Source organism: Pezoporus wallicus, unplaced genomic scaffold (genome assembly GCF_028554395.1).
Source record: "Pezoporus wallicus isolate ANWC-B61680 ecotype Strahan unplaced genomic scaffold, APGP_CSIRO_Pwel_v1 contig_161, whole genome shotgun sequence".
Lineage (NCBI taxonomy): Eukaryota > Metazoa > Chordata > Aves > Psittaciformes > Psittacidae > Pezoporus > Pezoporus wallicus.
The window spans coordinates 6370827-6391723 of record NW_026642654.1 but is presented as its reverse complement, the minus strand read 5'-3'; the positions used below and the strand labels follow the sequence as shown (position 1 = coordinate 6391723).

General features: G+C 37.8%; 1 protein-coding gene across 3 annotated transcripts in view; it reads right to left on the bottom strand.

Annotated features, from left to right (window-relative positions):
- MBOAT2 (membrane bound O-acyltransferase domain containing 2) overlaps positions 1–20897 on the bottom strand; it is a 166226-nt gene that overhangs the window by 57918 nt on the left and 87411 nt on the right. For all 3 annotated transcript variants that reach the window (XM_057431886.1, XM_057431885.1, XM_057431887.1), the window contains 2 exons: positions 14650–14795; positions 10948–11025 (listed from right to left, as the gene is read on the bottom strand). In XM_057431886.1, the coding sequence (XP_057287869.1) occupies positions 10948–10979 (32 nt within the window). In that variant the 5' untranslated portion in view covers positions 10980–11025; positions 14650–14795. The remainder of the gene's footprint in view (positions 1–10947; positions 11026–14649; positions 14796–20897) is intronic.

Below are 20897 nucleotides of genomic sequence, written 5' to 3'. Positions count from 1 at the left end.
GATGAGGTACTTTGAACTTCTCTGGCACAGCTAATCAATATTTCCATTTGCAAAAGACTCCCTTTGACAGAGAATTCTTAACTGACCACACTGATAGTTCAAGGATTGTCTGCTGAAGTTACCCAATGACAAAGCCTGATTACACAAAAAGCCCAACAAGTCAGGACAAAAATAAATACACAAAGTCCATCATTCAACTACTTTTTATTTTGTTTGGGTTGTTTGGTTTCTTTTTTCTCCATCTTCACTCAACTGCCAAATGAAACAGAAGTTGCAGGAGTTACCTGTTAATCACTACCTACAATTCTTAATCACAGCTGCACACAGGGACAGGAACACGGCAAGAATTCTCACTGCCAAGGAGAGCAAAGGAAAGTGACCTATATGGGTTGGTCAGTGACTTGACTGAATGCCATTTCAAACATATGTCATCACTGTTAACACCCCGTGACGTGGGAACTTAGGCGTCTATTCAGAACAAACCAGACGTCTGCCACAATGTTCGTGTGTTTGCAGATGGTGAAGAAAAAGAACAATTAAGATACAGAAACTATCTGCTGAATGTTCACGTATTTTCATTCTTACAATGAGAAAGTAAGGAAAGTAAATCCAACATGTGATTATGAAGCACTGAAGAAATATATTATGGATTATCAGATAACAGTTTAATTTCATGAAGACCACAAGTACACAGTAGGTCATTACTATTCTCATAAAAGATACCTCAAACAGCTGGTCCCAGTGCTGATCTGATGATTTTTCCAAGAAATATCTTATGATAATAGGTGTTTCTGTATCAGTTAACACCTATATGAGAAGATTCAAAAGATAAAGAACTATTTTACTTCTCCATTCTGCTTCTCACATGCCTGCGAGGAATGGATGCATCAAGTCAACACTGACATTACTTCCACCATTTCCCATTTTACCAGGATTAGGAAGCATCAGTTTCCTCATAACCTAATGCATTATTATTAACTGCTAAAATACATGGTGTTTACTACTTTCAGCAGAAGAATCTCCAGCACACTAAGAACTGAACAGGGACTCCATCCAATTTTTGTGTGTTTTGGATGGTTTATGTTGTACTTTGTATTTCAAACTTCATTCATAAGAGGACAGTGTTTAGGAGCAGAAATAATTCCATAGGCTTGAGATACATGCACTTCTACACTGCAAAGGGAATACCTTTGCAGAATCTTTAAAAAAGTAGTTATATGAATAGCAAAGCATAGCTGGCACAACAAACCAAACTCAATCTGCTCCTAGGTGCCTTAGGCTCCTTTATTTAGGCCCTTCTACTGTTTATACAGATTGTGTCACATACACCAATTGCTCAAACATGAAGTGTGGAAAAATGCCAGAGAAACTCAACAGCTTCCAAAGCCACATACTTTATACCAAGCAAACATCAGAACAAATCCTTATTTCAACCCACTTTTCAGAAGCCACTAATGAACCAAGTTTTGCTTTCACACCCTTTTGAAATATTTAGAAAGCCTTTGGTGATACCCTACCTGGATATGGATGTTGTTACTTCAAACATTTATACAAGACATGGCAAAATCTGTTATTCTGCTCTCCAGCAGCTAGGAATGATGAAGAAGCTACTGGCTTCTGACTGCAGCTCTCACAGCAGCTTGGTAGCAAGGCCCCCTCGTTCTCCTGAAAAGTTCCCTTCGGCTCAGGAATATAACATTCTGCATCACATTCACACAGACAGATTGCAATTTTGTTACCATATAAAGTGGTAAGAAGTTACCGTAAGGACAATTCTTCAGAAATCAAAATCACACTGTTTACACTAATTTCTAAAGCAAACCTTCTACAGTCAGCTGAAAAACAATGCCCTCAAGGCCACAATTTTACATGACTGCCCTCTGTTTGCGGAAGAATGTGCCTACAGTATTTACTGGTCAGCCTTCCAGAGCACCAGGGTCACACAGAGAAAGAGAGCCAAAGGAGCCTGGACTTTGTTTTACTACAGCTGGAGACAAAAAGTGAGTACTGCTTACCAATGGGCCGTACCTCCATGTTGCAGGAAGAAAAAAAAAACCCACCACAAAACAACCCCAACAAAACAAAGAAATGTCTCTACAGGTTTTTTCTTTTGATTTATTAAAATATATTTACCAAGTTTTAGCTGCTACCTGTACACCTTACATGAGCAATTATCAGAATCTTACTAGTTCTCAGTATAGCACACCCCCTCATTCATACCTCACAAGATGTCCTTAAAGCTGCCAATAGATTGTGGGCTGCTTTAAAGATTAAAATCTTTCTACATTAGCAGTAATACCAACCACAAAAAATTAGCACTTGATATCAACGCTAGAAGTCAGTGATCAGACACATGACATGGATGATGCCACATTTGATGTGGCATTGCAAATGGATACCATGGTGGAGGGAAGCAGAAAAGGAAGCACCCAATGAACTGAAAAACCAGGATTAAGACTGGGATTTAAAACAGACTCCTAGAAAGAGCAGAATACCAAGAAAAAGAAAGCCAGCTATATGACTGTTGTTCAAAATTGTGCATTACTTGTATGTGTTGTGCATTCCCATGTGACATGATCTATTAATAAAACAGATTATTCACTCTAAGAAATCACACACTGAAATACCCAGAGCTTCCTTTTGCAAGCCTACTGACTTCACAGTTCTTGTTGTGCCTGTGATTAGTCATGACTGTGCAAACTGCTTAGCACTTGGCTACACTAAGAATTTTTTATTTAATCTACAGTTTTGAAGATTAACACGCTACATTGTCCAAAGTACTTACACCTTCCTACCAGATGCAGACACAGAGCAACCTCCTTCAGTACCATATTGCTAATATTTCTCAGCAAATAGAACACCAGAAGCTCCTCTAGCACTTAAGTGAGATTTAAAATAGGAATCATGAAGCCATTCACACTCTTAAGTTACTGTCCTGGGTTCAGCGGTAGCAGTCATGTTTCTCCTTCTTGGTAGCTGGTGCAGTGCAGTGTTTTGACTTTCGGCCTGGGAACAGAGCTGATAACAATGATGTTTTGGTTTGGCCAAGGACTTTGTGAGCCTCATGCTCTGCCAGGGAGGAGGGGAAGCCGGGAGGAAGCAGAGACAGGACACCTGACCCAAACTGACCAAAGAGCTATTCCATACCAGAGGACGTCATGCCCAGGATGTAACTGGGAGTTATCCGGAAGGGCTGGGAGACTGCAGGGCTGGAGGAGGTATCGGTCGGAGCTTGGTCGGGCTTGGGGGCAAGTTATCGGTCAGCTGGTGCTGAGGTGATGTATTCTCTTCCCTTGTTATTTCCTTTATCATTATTATCATTGGTGGTAGCAGTAGTGATCTCTGTTATACCTTACTTACTAAACTGTTCTTATCTCAACCCGTGGGAGTTGCATTCTTTTCGATTCTCCTCTCCGTCCCTCCGGGAGGAGGGGGAGGGAAAGAAGGGGGGGGGTGAGTTAACGAATTACCTGACTGGGTTTAAACCACAACAGTTACCCACTTCCCTTTCAACATAATCAAGCACAACTTTTAAACAGCAAAGTTTGAAATCTGCTGTCATAAAACAGAAGCTTCCCAGCTAAAAACTATGCCAACTGATATGTAAGAAAATGGGACTTCTTACACATAGTCCTCCTAAAATGTCCAGGCAATTCACCCCTACTGAAAAGACTGAGTAAATCCCTGGCATATCTTCTCACAGCACAGAAGAATGTATTCGTTGTTTGAGTACTGGAAACACATTTGTTTTCAAAAGCAACTGAAAAGTGAATTGGAAATAAAACCAAACCTGAGGTATCAAATGCTCCTTTCAACTTATCTTTATTACTCAGGCTGGCTTCCACCTGTTTGTACCGACTTAAAGACACAAGTTATGTACTTTCTCTTGGCATAGTCTTTGGTTTGTGCGTCTCACCCTTATTCCCCTTTGCATTATTGATACTCTCCCTTGTACAAAAGGAAGACAGCCTGCTACTAGTACTACTTGTTGCCTAACATTGTCTCCTCCTACCAAAATAACTGTCTCAATTGTAATTGGTTTATTTTCCTTTAAACTGAAATGAGCCTAATAGATTTCACAAAGATAAATCTGTGCAATTACCCTAAAATTTGACAAGGATGTTTAACTACTGGGTGGGGGAAAACTAAAGAACAAAAAAAACTTTTGTAGGAAGTCCAGATCATATCAGAAAACTAACCTGCATGAAGTCACCTCAAATACATTTTCACCTATAATAGACATTGAAGCAAGACACCAAAAGGAAATGGCTAGCATGCTTATGACAACTGGAACTATCCAGGATCATGTTCATAAGGAAGACTTGGGTTTCACAGAATAACCTGCTTTAGTTGGTCCTGCTTCGAACAGGTGGATTGGACTCAGGTATGCTTCCTTCCTCAGCTATTCTATGACTCTGTGATCTCATCTTTGACTTCCAGTAAAGGCATGTGATCTGCAAAACTTATCAGCTTTAAATGTTATGTGAAACTTACCAATATGTTGAACCGAGACACTGAATTTTAAAGTGAAGAAGTCTGTGTGTTTTAAATATCAATACTTTTTATTTACATCCACCTTCCCTTAATGGAAACACACAGCTTTTGTGCATGTCTGTGTTTTGTTCTGCATTCATAACAAGGGTCATCATCATTGATTTATTCAAACATCTTTCAGCTCCAAGCCAGACACTTCGTACACCACCACTTGCAGTTCTGCAGGCAAAACTGACTTGCATAATTCACAGCCAACAGCTCCATTAAGGACAATGAAATTATTACTTGCTGAGCTTATCATAATTACTCAAGTGAAATTTGTCTCAAAGACAAGATATTTCACCAAAGAATAAAAAAAGCCATGCAGAAACATGCATTTAGGGAAGAAAGTTGATTACAATACACAGAACCCTTGCATCTGGTCTATCACAAACACCACTGGTTCAATTCAGTTAATACCAGGCAACCAGAATTCTTAATCAACTCTTATTAGTGGCAGTCTTTGCCAGGAGCTGAAGAAGAACACAGCTTTCACTGAACTATTCTAAGTACAGTTTATTCTGCCACTTCATTTTGTAGGGAGACTGATTTATTTGACATCAATAGTTTGTTGAGGTAATAAACCATGCAGCAATAGTACCATGACTCAGAGCTCATTTGCTAGCAGTCAAGCTGCTTGGCAGCATGACAGGCAGAGTAATGTGCCTTGAAGATGTATCTATATAGATGCTACAGCTTTCAGAGATTACCAAACAAACACAGCCCAGAAAACATTTACTCTATCAATTTTCTTTTGCTTGATTTTGCTCAGCTTCACTTTGAGCACAAAGATCGTTAAAAAAAAAAGAGATCTGTGCAAGCCAAAAAAGCAAACCAAACTCAGTCCTGATAGATTTCTAACACACCCAGCCATTTTACACTACTGCTTCCTTCCAAGAAAAGGTTATCCTCTATATGCTTACAGAAACCAAGTACACAGTATGGAAAAAAAACAGTATTTATCAATTTAAAGTTTAGGGAAATAAGAGAACCCTCTTTCAGATAAACATCAATACTCAATAACGCATGGCTACTTCTTAGAACAGAAGTTCAGCAATTTTTATCTGAGTTCTCTGAAATGTGATGATAGAGGTTTCATATGCCAACAGCACTGTTAAAACACCTCTTCTGAGATCTCCATTCTTTGAATAACTCCAGTAACAAAGTAAAACCTAAAATTAAAAAAAAAAAAAAAAGGGGGGGGGGGGGGAGGAAGATTTAAACCCAGACCAATTTAGACTCTTTTCCCTGGAAATACAGCGTATACAATCAGAACTTTTTCTAGTTGCATTAAGGTAGCATATGCCCCTTTTGTACCAAAGTAACCAAAGTGGCTACAATACTTCAGAAATGCCTCAGTTTGCATTGTTGTCAATTATCTTTTATCAGCCTTTTTACTTAAGCATCAACCTTCACAAAGCTGCAGACCCTATGTGATTCCCATCCTTCCTTCTTTCTCTCTATATATACATGGGGGACACATACCAAAGATTAAATAAATGTATTTAATCCTTATTTAAAAATAAGGCAAAAAAAAAAAAAAAACCCTAGTTCTCTTTTCACTCCATTTCTGTAATTACAAAATATGATCGACAAAGTCCTTCCCATTCAAACATTCCAGTTCTAAGGAAGATTAATATATGAAATTATTTTTCAACTTATACTTTTATTGTTTCAAGTAATGCATTGAATTTTATCCAAGCACAGCCAGAAGAGTTACAGGAAGTTAAAGCGGATGAACTTGAAATATCTATTTAAAGCAAATACTTTCAAAAGAAATTCATAAGGATTACTAGGAAATTCCTTCACAGGTGTTTACTTCAACAAGCGCTCACTTTCTGAGCCATCTATTTGAATTGCTATTTCTGTCAGATCTTCAGCATACAGTGAATCACTGCCTGGTGCCAGTCAGTGTTGCCATGCACACTCTTCAGAACATGAAAGTGTTCATCTCTAGGTAAGCATCAGAAGAATCAAACATATAACAAATAATGAAGATAAATAAGTCTATAAAGCATACTCAACGAAAAAGAAAACCCAAACAAAACCGAAGAAAATCAGAACCTCTAGCACTATTAGACACAGTTTCCAAGTTACACAAAAATAAACAGGGATATGAGGGGTTTTGTCATTGTGGGCTTTTTTTTTAATTTGATAGGTCAGTTTTAAACTAAGCTGTTTTGATGAGCAATTCCATGCAGAAGTGATGCAAAGAGCATGTGGGCGGCAGCTATTAAATTTCAAAGAACTATAGGATATACCCCATGCAAGTCCCATTCCCACACAATACTAAGGTAGCAGCAGCAGGTTATAAGAATTTGAGTTGTGCAGAGCTCTCATCTGCTCAGTCAATTCAGTGAAGGTATTTTCAAGTAGATCATTCAATTTAACCATGTAAAGAAGAAACTTGGCAGTTAAGGACAAAATTAAGAGCCATGAAAAATTTTAATGAAAACATGGAGCCAATTTCAGACCATGAGCTCTGCTTATTTATGTGTTATAGTTCTATTTTAACTCTGTGTTTACCTTTTTAGCATACACATATGAAATAAGCTGCGTTCTTGAAGAAAAAGTGTTCACCTCTGCAAACAGACAAGAAAAGTCTATTACACAAGCAAAACCTCAAAGGTTTTAACTGACTAGGAAGGCCATCTAGCAGCCAGACCATATGCTTTGCTATTAAGAAAAACTGACCAAATCCTCCTCCCCAAAAAATCCCACAGAAAATCAGAGCAACAACTTAATAACCAATTCAACAAGAGGTGAAACACCCTTCTGCATAGAGCCACAACAGTATTCCTGATAGCAGAAAAGAGTTTCCATCTAAAGGAAAACAGCGTTCTTGCTTTCAGTACTATTAACAGTTTGTAATGCTTTGCCTGCTAAAGTAGAAGTTCTCCACATTTTTATCTCCAGTATAAATAGTTCAGTCTTGCAGTTCCTTGAGAAGAACCCAGTCAGGTTCTTAACAATACTTGGTTTCAGTTGCCCAAATCATTTCTATAGCTCTTCACACAAGACAGAGTATTTCCAAATCATTCCCAAATCCAATCTTGGCTACTGGAACAGTTAGTTGATAACTACTGAAATATGTTCCCAAATACAGCCACTCATTAGCCTTGGTGCTTATTTTTAAAAGGGGAGGATAAGACTTCTATACATATTGTAGAAATTATGCTTAAAATCTATCCAATTTTCATCTATACAAAAACTTTGCAAAATTTTAAAAGGTTGAGGGTTTTTTTTTGCATTTAACATACATCTGATAAGACAATAAAAATTGCTACTAGAACACTACTTGTTTTTCTCAGTCTTTGTGTTAAGGCTACAGAATCAAAGGATCTCATCTTTCTCCATTTTGCATTTATCCTTGGCTGAATAAGAACATCCTTAATAATTTTCATCTCTCAATTGCTTTAACTTCAAATAAGTTTCTTATTTACACTAACTGTAGAGCAAAAACACAGAAAAATTGTGTTTGCATATGCAGAACAGTTTGCAGCTATTAATACCTCAAGTTCTGAATCCAGGTATTTTTAGTGCTGTGCCCACTGTCCTTTGGCAGCTACCTATGTACCAGGCATTTTTATTCAAGTGACATAAATAAATTACAAATTTCTAACTGAGAAGTTATATCAGACAGCTTACAGCTGTCCAGATGCCCTCACGCCTTCAAAGAACTGTAATTAGTGGCAGGCTTCCAATCATTAGAAATTGATAGCATTTCTTAGTGAAACCCTAAGAAGATTGTTAGATATTGTTATTTCAGTCTTGTGATTTGAGGATGACTAATTTTAGATTGTTGCTTCAAATTCTCTTATGCACAGAAAAAAAAAACCTTTATCCACATCAAGTATGCTCTCCATAGACCAAGACATCTGTGATCAACTCACAGGCAGACAGCAATAAAAAAAGAGAAAGAAAAAAGACCAAAACAAAACAAATTTACATTTACCCTGATCGAGGGCCTGCGGAAACAAACAAAAGCTAAAAAAAAACAGCCTAATTCGCATTTTCAAAAATCATTTCGGCTTATGAATGTTCTCATTTCTGAAGAAACAAAGACACTTACAAAACCTTGCCAGTAACTCAGGATGAGAGTAATTTGCCTTTACCATTTTGTATTTCAGTGAAAACATAACTTTTAAACAATATCTAACCTAATTTTTACAACAATCAAAGCTGTAGGCTCAATAGCAGTCAAACCTGTCTATCAACTGTCAGGACATTCAGCATTATTAAACACCTGACTGACAAATTAAGAGCCTCAATTAACATGTTGAATTAATTAGTTCACTCTGATGAACAAGACTAACTTGTCTCTTAATCCGAGATTTCAAAGTTCAAACCATCAAGTTTCCCGTCCTTTGTCAAACGTCCCACTGTTTATCAAAGCCACAGCAAGAAACAAAGGACAAGGGGAGCAAGGCACTGCTGTCCTGACTTTGGCTAAGAGGGGAAGGGAACTTAGTGAGGACTAGAATTCCCAGATCCCAAGGAAAGGGATGGCCAGGCAGCACTTCCACAGGGGGCAGACCAGTTACAACCAAGGTTTGTTCACTCAAATTCAAATCTCTTTACATTACCGTGTTCAAGCAGCAAACTTACATGACCATAGGTACAGTACAAAGAATTGTGACTGCAACAAAATAACATAGAACCATGGAACAGTTGAGCTTAGGAAGGACCTCTGGAGATCATATGGTCCAACACACTGCTCAAGCAGGGCCACTAACAGCCAGCTGCCCAGGACCATATCCAGCCATTCCTTCAGTAAAAAGTACAGGCATAAAGGGATACCGAGAGGCATTACCCCTTTTGGGATACTGTGGCAATGGAAGGAGCAAACCTTGTACAGTCTTGCCCGTATCACCTACTAGAAATGGCTTCGGGAGCATCACACACAGCATCCAAGTATTGTCCACAAACTGAAGTAACAAATTACTCCATTTGTTAGATAATTTATTTTCCTCCACTAAAAGAGCTTTCTAGTGTTATCCCATGGTATGTTAATTCATACTGTGATAAAGCAACATAAGCCAAGTAGCCAAATCCAGGTTTTACCCTCCCAACTGCACAGTAACTAAGAGTAACAGAGAACATACATACACAGTTGTGCATAGTACAGCAAACATTTATGCAGTCAGGCCATACAGTTAAACCAGCAGGCATGAAATGAGAGGATCAGGAACTACAGAGTTCCCCTGCTCCAACGCAGGAATATTAAAGACACATGCCTACTTGCCTCTCGCTATTAGGGAAGTAAATCACCATTAGATTTCCTTTTAAAAACCTATGTAATTTGTTATGACAAAAAAAACAAAGTATTCCTGCCTGGTACCTCCCTTTTCAGCACTTAACCACATTGGTAATTTCTTTTAAAATGTTAAGCTACATAAGTTGTAACTTACATTGCTACATATCTGAAGAGAAATTGACAAGAAAAAGTTCCTTAAAACAATTAAAAACTAATGAAATTAGAATATAAACCAGCCATACAACCCAATGAAGTTCTCACATCTGCAGTAGTTTGAATACCTCAGGCTCTGTAGAAAAATCCCAAAATAAGAGGCCAATATGGGATACTTCAAAAGACACTAAAATTATATTCAGTAACACAGTATAAACAAGCAGAATGTTCTAATAGGCAGGATCATGAACTAAGGCCACCCTGGCTTTGCACTTCCTGTGTAAAGCAATTTTCCTTTTTGGTACTTTTATCAGCATCTTTCCTGACAGCCTGCAGGAACCCGCTGAAGCAAGGATTTGCTATTTTACTAAACATTTATGCAGGAATTAACACAGCGGGAACCTAATTTGGTTCTGAGCTCTAGACTAGTGGAATAATAAAGCATATGCATTCAGTAATAAGATAAATGTCTTTCCTGCTTTTAAGAATGACTGAAGAAGAGAAACAAGTGCAATTCTACATGGATTCAGATACAGCTAATCTAATCATGCATTCAAGCATACCTAAAATAATAGCCTACATATGTAATTTTACAAAGAGTATCTAAAAAAAAAAATAAAAATCTCAAATTCTTTTTCCTTCAGACATCTTCCTTCTACCGGCACTGGCTGTTATCAGATTATATTTGTACAGTCAATTCATCTGTGAGATATACAATTAGGTATGATAAAGTAACGAAAAAACAAATCAGAATGCTGAGAACACAAAAGAAATCTCAGTGGGATATTACCAACTGTAACAAGCTTTGGATAGTCCAAAAAGCTGACAAAAATACCCAAATAAGTCATTTTCTGTCCTGGAAATAAAACCATGGTTAGCAGAATTAAAATACTAGAATACTGTGATACAACCAGAAATACAGCATACGTGCACAGTGACAAAAAGAACCTTAACAGTAGCATTCCTGTAAAATCATATTAAAAACTTTAAGAATAGAAACTTACTTGTGCATATTCTCCACTCCTATTATGATCATGATATAGTAGGAAATGCCACTTTGTATAACAAAATGTAAGGCATACCTAGGAGAAGAAAAAAAAAAACCAACAAACCAAATAGTAAACCCTCACAGCACTTTCATTAATGAAAATAAACTGCATGCATTTATTTATTTAATGTGAAATTAAAGAGGTTCAAATTTTAACTCCATCACTGTTTCCAAAAACCCCTTCTGATCTACTTAAGTTTCCTGGAGCCCTCCCTCTCTTGAGGGCTTCTGTCTTCAGCAGAGCACCAACAGCAGTAATGAACAAAAACTACAGATTTAGCTAGATTTATCCAGCTCATAAACAAGAATATAGTAAATGCAGTTAATCCTTAAATTGCAAAGTACATGTCTGATAAAACTTCCACTTAGTATTATTTCATCCATTTTGTGGTTCAATTCCCATACTCATCTTTTTTTTGCAAATACAGGTATCTTGGATAAACATCAGTTTGCAAATACAGGTATCTTGGATAAAGCAAACAGTATCTTCATATCCACAATATAAGCATATGGGAAGACTTCCTAGTCAATAGAAATGGTAACTCTGTCCACCCAGCCTCTTTGCCCCAAGTTCTCAATAATCAATAAAAGGATGGTGGTGATGATGGTCTCAAAAACACAAACAAAAAACCCTACAACACCAACAACCCACAGATGTATTTCACAAAGGTACTCTAACCTCATCTCCTTATTTGTTTTCCATAGCTTAACACCATAGCTACCAACAGGATAAGAAAGTTGGGGCTCCTTAGTCTGGAGAAGAGAAGGCTGCATGGAGACCTCATAGCAGCCTTCCAGTATCTGAAGGGGGCCTACAAGGATACCAGAGAGGGACTCTTCATTAGGGCCTATAGTGATAGGACAAGAGGTAAGGGGCTCAAGCTTAAATAGGGGAAGTTTAGATTAGATATGAGGAAGAAATTCTTTACTGTGAGGGTGGTGAGGCACTGGAATAGATTGCCCAAAGAAGTGGTAAATGCTCCATCCCTGGCAGTGTTCAAGGCCAGGTTGGACAGAGCCTTGGGCAACATGGTCTACAGTGAGGCATCTCTGACTATGGCAGGGGGGGTGGAACTTGATCTTAAGGTCCTTTCCAACCTTAAACATTCTATGATTCTATGATTCAGTAAGCTGGTAGAGCACTGGTGGCAAACCACTACCAGTGATAGAGGAACAGTATCTGATCTTCAGTATGACTCTCTTTCACTTTAGTACTTTAACTGTCTCAGTATCTCTTAGATATGCTCAAGTAACACACTTATCTAGTTTTGGTACTTTTTCCGTAATAACCAGCCTAAAAAGCAACTACTATTTTGCTATACTGATAATGTTTTCTTTCAGCTTATCAACAATTTTCTGATTTTAATCCTCACCTATTCACAAGAAAATGTCTTCAAAGACTTTGAACAAGAAACCCAGCTCTATCCAGCTAAACTCCTACAAAGTCTTTGTACAATGAACTAAGGGAGAACAGTTCACTTGGACATTAACTGACCTTGAGAATCTTGACTTTTTAATGGAAGATCCAATCTGCACATGCAACCATGCTTCACTACTAGCTAGTCTCATCTAAGATATGACTACCTAAAATTCAAATGCATGTTTAATATAAGCAACTGCCAATTAAAAAAATATTTATCTTTTCATATCAGCCATGTATTAGCAACGTTATGTGGCAAAGGCAGGCATTAGTGAAATGGCAAAAATTTATGTTTAAGATGTTTGCTTCTTAAATGGAGGGAGGAACATAATATTTCAAAGCCTGAAAAAGTGTGGGCTGATGTGGAATACCATACCAAGTTTACAGTCTCTGAAAATATTCGTCTTTCAGAGTTGTTAATGGTAGCAATATGATTGATCTCCAATTCAAAAAAAAAGGGATGCATAGAAACAACATGAAATAGTAAATTTTAGCTATACACAAAGGGTATTCTAAGCCTTTTATACTACTTGCTATTATCCCAATGAACTATCCCTTCTTTTTTGGTTACACCATCACAAGCACTACAAAGGTGACTGAAAAGTAACACAACTGAAACTGAAGACAACATAATGACTAATAAAAGGGTGCAGATTTCAAACTACTACCTACATTTGGATGACATGATCTACAAATCTACTTTTACTACAAACTCTTACTATATAAAACAAGCCAGTAACAGTTTCCCTCTTGTACTCACACATTATAACACAGCTGAAGAGTCACTGAAGGTGTACCACAGGACTGTAACCTGTATGTGTAGCTGACTACTTGTATCTCAAATTATGTTGCTCTACATTTTTAAAAAGCTTTTAATACCATGATTCTAAAAAAAATACCCAAACTTTTAGTAATATAGAAATTCATTGCAAAAATAGTTGCTTTAACTATGATCCAAATCAAACTAGAATAATCTGGATTTCTACTATGACATAAAATATCTCTCAGATTTCTTTTCCAGGGCACTCCGCCAGTGACAGGCTTCTACAAATCTTTATCTGTTGGGGGTGGAGGTTTTTTCTTTCCAAAGTCTCCCATCCCCAAACTTCAGATATGAATATATTGTTAACATTTTCTAATCACAAGTTACAATTAATGACTTCTGTTTCCAAAGCAATGGATACAGAATGTGCTTCTACAGTTTACACAGCTGTCACAAAAACCACACTCACTAGCACCTATCTCCCATATCATCCTCCTCATTTGGTGCTAAAACTGGCAGTCTTTGACATCAAGTTGTTCTCTCAAAGCACAATACCACAGCCAAAAGTTTAAGAAATATATGGGAGCTAATGGAATTATATAAACAAGTAAATTGCACATGTAAATCCACCTGCACAACAGCTTAATTCCCCCTAGCTCAGTAATACTCTGCAATAGTATAAATAAGTCTTCTGTACACTTGAAGCTGAGCAAGCACTTTGTTTACAAAACTGGCAATTAATCTTAAACCATCTTGGGGAGATCAGAGCTATTTAGTAAGGTAATTTTTACGGAAAAAAGAAATTCACCAAACTAAATGCATCCCCTTCCCCACCGACCTTTTACTAGCCCTACCAATACTCTGGCTTGCTACACCGTCAAAAGATCAAGATGTAAAAACAGAAAACCTGTGTTTAAAAAAAAAAACAACCCCAAAACAACAAAACCACCACACCCTCCCTGTAAAACATAAAAGAAAAAACCCACACAGAAACAACTCTCAAATCTAAGCCAGCTCCTTTCCAGGTGTTTTATATTACTAGGAGCATCATAGGTACTGCAGTTCTGGCAACTCGTCCTACACAAATCAGATTATATTCAGTATTCAGAAAAAGACACAGCGAGTGTGTCTCATGCAGTGAGTATTTAAGAGACATTATCTTAGTCATCACACCTGTGCCTCAAGAGAATACTTCTCAAGCAAGTTTACAGAAAAACCGGTACAAATTAAACAAATTGCACCCACTCCATCCTCCCGAAACCACAGGCAGACAGTATGTTAGTTACCGGTTTGCAAAAGGAACACTTTTCAATATTTGTGCACCACATCAGGAAATTGTAGCTGATTTCTGTACATTTGCAGCAGCTAAACCCACAGAATTAAGAAATCATGTTCTTCATAACAAAACTTTGCTTCCCTGCAAACAAGAAACGAAAATTACAAGTCTCTCAAAATGGAATTGAATTGCAACTTACCATCCAAAACAAAAAAGTGCAAGATAAAGGCCCAAGAGGGTTGCAACAACATGTCTTATAAATGGGCTAGTTTTGCTTGAATGAAGGTATGTTCGAAACCAAACAGCCGCAAGCAAGGCAAACAGTTGGCACACTACAAAGTTGACCTGCATAAGAGAGAAAAGAAAAATGTTTCTCACACACTTGTGTATAAAATTGAATAAACAGATCTGCACACTATAAGCAATTTGCAGAACCTTTGCCTATGCAATGGCTCTTATCACACAGCACAGCATGTCAGCCTCAAAGAGCTTCTCCTGGGATCCCTTCCCCCCTAAAGCACAGACGTGTGCTCCCCTGAGCAGCAAAGAAGAAATGATACATCAAACGTGTAGAGGCAATCTGTGCACGAATCAACAGAAACAAACAAAAGAAGTATTTTCCTACAAATTTTCTGTATACCAAACCACTCTACCAACCATGGAATCATTTCTACTCTCCCAGTAATGTGAAGATCTGAGTTGGGTTTTTATTTAGTAGTTTGCCATTCTTTGTTTGGTTGTTTTTTTTAAGTCAGCATGACTTTGAAACAGATATCAGCTACACAAATCACTGGCACATCACTTCAGTGGCCTGTGCAGAAGCAGGGCTCATAATCAGATAAACAGCTTGCTTGCACATTCAAGTAGGATAGTTTCAGAAATTCCTCCTCCCTTCAGACCATTTATTCTAGAAGATAGAAAATCTCTTGTATACTAAATATTTAAAGACATTAGGGCACTGGAAGCAAAAGTAGAATTAAAACTAAAAACCAACCTCACCAGTGAGTAAAAGGAATCACTCTGTGGCCTAAAATAAATTTAACAGGAAGGGCATGATAAAGAAATAATTTTCTCAAATACAGCAACCGCTATCTAAACTGGCTTAAGCTACAAAAAGCCAGATGAATTTCTTTATTTAGAAAAGAAAATCTCCCCCCTCCATGGATTTTTATCTTGCATAGAAAACTGTCTAACAAATTTCTGTGTCTAATAGCAGCATCACATGTCATCACAAGTAACAGCTTGGGGACCACTGCTTCAGGTCATAAGCACTTCAGTATAAGAAGCTTGCACATGCTTGACTAGCTCTTAGCACAGCGTTTATGCCTGTTTGAAGTCACTTAGCTGAAACATATACTTAATCTTAGTACCACAGGGTACAATGGCAATACTGACATGCTCATGACAGCAGACAACATGAATGGTTGCAGCAACATGGTAGACACCTCCAGTACTATAATTCAGCTAGTCCATTCCTTCATCATTTTTCAGCCAAGCTTCAGGCAACATCAGGTAAGGGTTAAGGGTGAGAGTATGCAAACATGGTTATATTTAAAGTAGAAGCTAAATAATACCAACCACCTACAGAAGTCTCATATTTGTAATCATAGCATAGATTCCCCATTTGCAAATCAAAGGATAGTTTCCCTTGTTCTGAACCTTCCATTAGGCCAAGTTACACAAGCATTAGGCGTTACCAGGGAAAGAGGAGGCTCAGAAGGCAGGGCTGTGGTTTTTAACAGGATCAGTTCCCTAAACTAAACCATACACTTTGCTATCCATTCTCTTACTCCCACATTTCCATTATACTTTTAACTGTGTTTGAAAAATCCTAAACAAATGAGGCAATATTCTTCCAGGGCATAACTTGACCTGTTTTCTCTCCTTTATGAGCAATGATGCAAATGAAACAGAGCAAGGTTTGTAACTTGAGTGGATTTAGTGGAAAAGTCTCATATGAAACAGTCAAGTTTAATGAACCACTGAAACGGAAAATAACTAATAATGTTTTTAAGAAAAGAGGTCAAGAAAGAAAAAGTGAAAGCAAAAATAATTAACTGTGCATTCTGCATCGACATTTGTTTTGGATAGTTATTACAGAAATCATGCTATGTATACCCCAGAGCATGTTTCTGACCTAAGGAACTCACACCCTAGACAGACTAGAAGGGGGAGGGAAACCAAGGTTAAAAACTGGGACATATATGCAGTAAAGCTGAGGTTAAGAGATAGAGGGCAGAAATGGGCATGAAGACCTGTCCATAAGCAGACAAGTTAGCATTCACTAAAACCAGCAATGTCCAGACATCACTTCTTTGCCTGCATTACAGACTATTTACCAATTGATGTCTCATGATGCCCTTTTCCATGAGCCCTCAAAGCAAACTGGCAAGACCCAGGAAAGAAGAAAACTCATCACCTCAGTCCTACTGAGGCAAAGGGTAGAAGCGCTTGGCATCTCTGATCTGTATCATCATCTCTACAGGAGCAGACACAAGCAAAACAACAAATCCCGAATTCCAAAATTCAGGATGAGCCTGCAGGCTTAGGAATGTGGAAAATCCTCATATAAAATGTATTATGAGAATACCTTTAGACCAGCCCCACATGCAAAACTTCCAGAGACATCAATTCATGATGTCACTGTTTTGAACACATGACTAAATGACTGAAGCAGAACAATCTTGTTCTGAAAGCCTTCCTTGTAAGTGACTCCAAAACCACCAGTGGGTATTTTTAAACTGCTCCTCCCAAAAACTGCACAAACATACGTGTAATTGGAAACATAAAGGACATCACCACAATGTTCACACACCACCCTGCATTCCTTCTCTACTCCTACCAATGCAATCCTTATACTTGCCTCACAGCACACTGAAATGTGGCTTACAAAGCACCAATGGTATTGCAGACTTGTATCACATCAAATCCTCACAAAGCTTTAAATACAGCTATGGAAAACCAAGCAATGCAGCACTTCAGATCTGAAAGACATGCAACTTTATTTTAGCCTTTATACATACCTACTTCCGATGATATTCTTTCTGCTGCTTTATTCCATTTTCCCCAGCAGGATTTCTGATTCATTCAGCAAATGGACAATTGCCCAGTTTTTACTTTCACCCTATGACCCATTAAATACTTACCATCTGCATCCTACACTGAATACAAAACCCTTACATTTCCCCATGCAGATCTGCCCATAGCGTGGGAAGACTACATACAATAAGTGTAAACTTCGCAAGATCGGTATTCCCATTCATGTTCTAAAGGTGGGTGTCTGGCATGCAATGATGAAAAAGGGTAAAATAAATGCCCACTAACTTTGGATGCCAAATCTCAGACACTTTAGTGCCTTGTTTTTCAGTCAATACTTTCAATACAACTTTAACTTGGACTGTGCTTTGAAAATGCAATTTCAGCTGCTATTCTAAATAGCCAGCATGGCTATAAATCAGGCCCAAGGTAACTCAAAATGAAAGCAAATTTATCATCACTCGGACATATTTTCATTATATTGTTTCTCTAGGTCACTCCAGATCTGGTTTACTAGTGATTTATATTCTGAATAAGGGAAGGAGCTCATGTGGAAGAGTTTGTGACTACTACTAGGCTATGTTACAGTCACAGAGGTAATCTCTATCTGACGCTTTGATTTTTGAGCATCTGCTATCCCAGGCGATATATTCACTCGGTAAACATTTTGAATATCTAATTTCTTATATTTTAGAAAGAAATGAAAACCACCGCATTTCCACCATGAAGTCAAAACTTCTCAGTGTGCAGTTACCTGTGACTTGCAGTCCAAAGCACAGATTTCTACCACTTCAGCTATTTGAAAAATATACTCACTTCCACACAGAAATAAGTTTAATCCCATGCCAATACTATAGTGGTAGAAAGAGGAACAGGCTCTGTGGGCTCTCAGATTCTGTCCCAGGCACTTCCAACTCCAGCAGCCAGACAACGCATACATCTACATCGTGGTTTAGCTCAGATTAGGAGAGGGTTTCTGAAGCAAACCTGCCATTGTCCTTACTTCAGATCCTTTGGCATGCATTGCACAGTGGTGTCCAAATACACAAACCTGGTTTCTTTCAGGCTAAACTGAACTAGAAGATCCACTCCAAACGTAAGAGGACATTTAGCCTATGGACTCACCTAGGCAAAAGCAGTATTTCCCCAAATTATTATATCATCAACACTGGATCCTCAGTGCCCACCACTTCATTCCACAGAAACACTCCTCCTGTACTGCAGTACTTGATGAATTGAACAAAGCCAGAATTTAAGATTCAGCCTTTTCCTAATTACATCTCCCATCTTTATCCACACAGATCAGTACAGAGCTGACACAGCTCCACACTGAGATGCATGAAGAACTGAAGATACACACTTTGCCTTGAAATAGAGCACAAAAATTACCCAGCTTCCTAGAAAGCAAAGAGCCATTGAAAGAGCAAGTGAGCAGGAACAAGGCCAGAACCGGACATGGCCATCTTGAAAGCTTCCACAAAAACCAAGCACTGAAGCAAGTGGTTATTTTGTTGGCAAACATTATATACAGCAACTTTAACATCTGGGAGTGGTATACTTGCATACCCTTGGAAAACTTATGTCAAGCTCTTAAAACATTGTGAGTATGGGCAAAATACAACTTTTAAACACCTCGTAACTTGGTCAGATGTGAGCAGAACACCCACAAAGAACAAAGACTACACATTCCCCAAAGATGCACGATTCATTCCTCAAAACAAAGTGTAACGTGCCTCCCCAGAGTCATAAAACCTGTTCCAATAAGCAGCTCCAGTTTTATAGTCAAAATTAAAAATAAAAACAAACAACAAGAAAGATCCCAAAAAACCGATCCACTTGGAGCTGAGGATTTCTAGTGGAAAACAAAATCTGAGAGGCATGGAATGACCAGTTTCATCCTGAGTAGTCATAATTTAGCACGTGTAAGAATCTTAAACAGAGTTTTTTTACCTGTCCTCAGATACAGGTCATAACAACAGCTTATAAGAGTAACACCTCAAAGTTATATATAGAGAAGGGTGTGTAATGCAAAGTTATGTGCACATAAGAATAAAAGTTTTACAGTGATAATGCAAATGATCATCACTACTTATTCAGCAATGATTAATGTAGGTGTGGGTTAAATACCACTTTGACACATTAAGCTACTACAAAACCTGCTGTATGTATTCTAGCAATTTAAAAGTTCAGTCCACTATTTTAGTGCAAAACCAGTCATACGGCAAGTGCAGTTCACAGGCACACTTTGTGCCAAATGTAACACTAAAACATGAGCACAAATTCACAGTTTCAGTGTTTGGAATAGCGACATAAAATGCAAATCCGTTATATCATTAACTGCATTAAGCTATCTACATAAGCTTTCCATTTGAATGACCTTTGCAAAAGCCAATAGAAAGTTTATAATAAAACTTTTAAAGACATTTATTCTAGTCTCTTAAAAAATTTAACTGTAATTTATGCCATGCATTTTTAAAAACAAAGTTATTTCTTAGGAAAAAATGCGTTTGAGGCATCAATTCTTTATGTAAAGCAAAAGAAAAGTCGAAAAAGGTCACTGACTGCTACAAGGATTTTCAACATTAGGAAGAAGTTTTGGCAAAACATTTTATTTGAACAGCTAGAAGTCTTCCAACACAGGCAGCATCTTAAAAAAATTCTTTAATGGTTTATTAAAGCCCATGTTCAAAAGAAATATAGAAAAGATTATTTCTCCTATGAAACTAATTTTTAGGATGTAGAATTTTTATGCACTAATTCAGATTTTAGGTTAAGCTTCCTCTTCATATCAGCTATACTTTAATGTCAAAAGCCAATCATTGCAACCAAGCAGTAGAATCCTTCTACTTCACAGCACAGAAGGCATTTGCCTCATTCAGACAAGCAGCCAAAGCAGTGAGGGAATTTTATTGATATAAATAATTCCAAACTAGATGGCACAAATTAATCATACAGGCCCACACAGCCTACAGTCCACTGAGAAGCAGCAACACAACCGCATAAAGTTTTGCTTACTAGCTCTAGCAAGGCATGGAGCAGCACTCGGAGCAACAATATGGTCTATGAAGTACCTCAAAGGAAGAGCAGTGGTCTAGTGGGTGGAGCACAAAATGCAATTCAGGAATATGGCATTTTACTGTCTCTTATGTCAATGGCCCATATGAACCCGTCAGAAGTCACCCTGGCTTTGCATTTCTTTATTTTCTCCTTTTTAAAGAATCTCCTCTGATCGTAAGGAAAACAATATTCAAACTTGTAAACTGCAGTGAATGCCGGTGGCCTCAACACATTGGATGAATTAAAGGTGACACGGAGTTTTTGGCTGGTTAGTTGGCTGGGGTTTGTGAGGTTTTTGGTTTGTTTGTTTTGTGGGACTTTTTTAAAGCCTTTTATTTTATTTTTAAGAAAGCA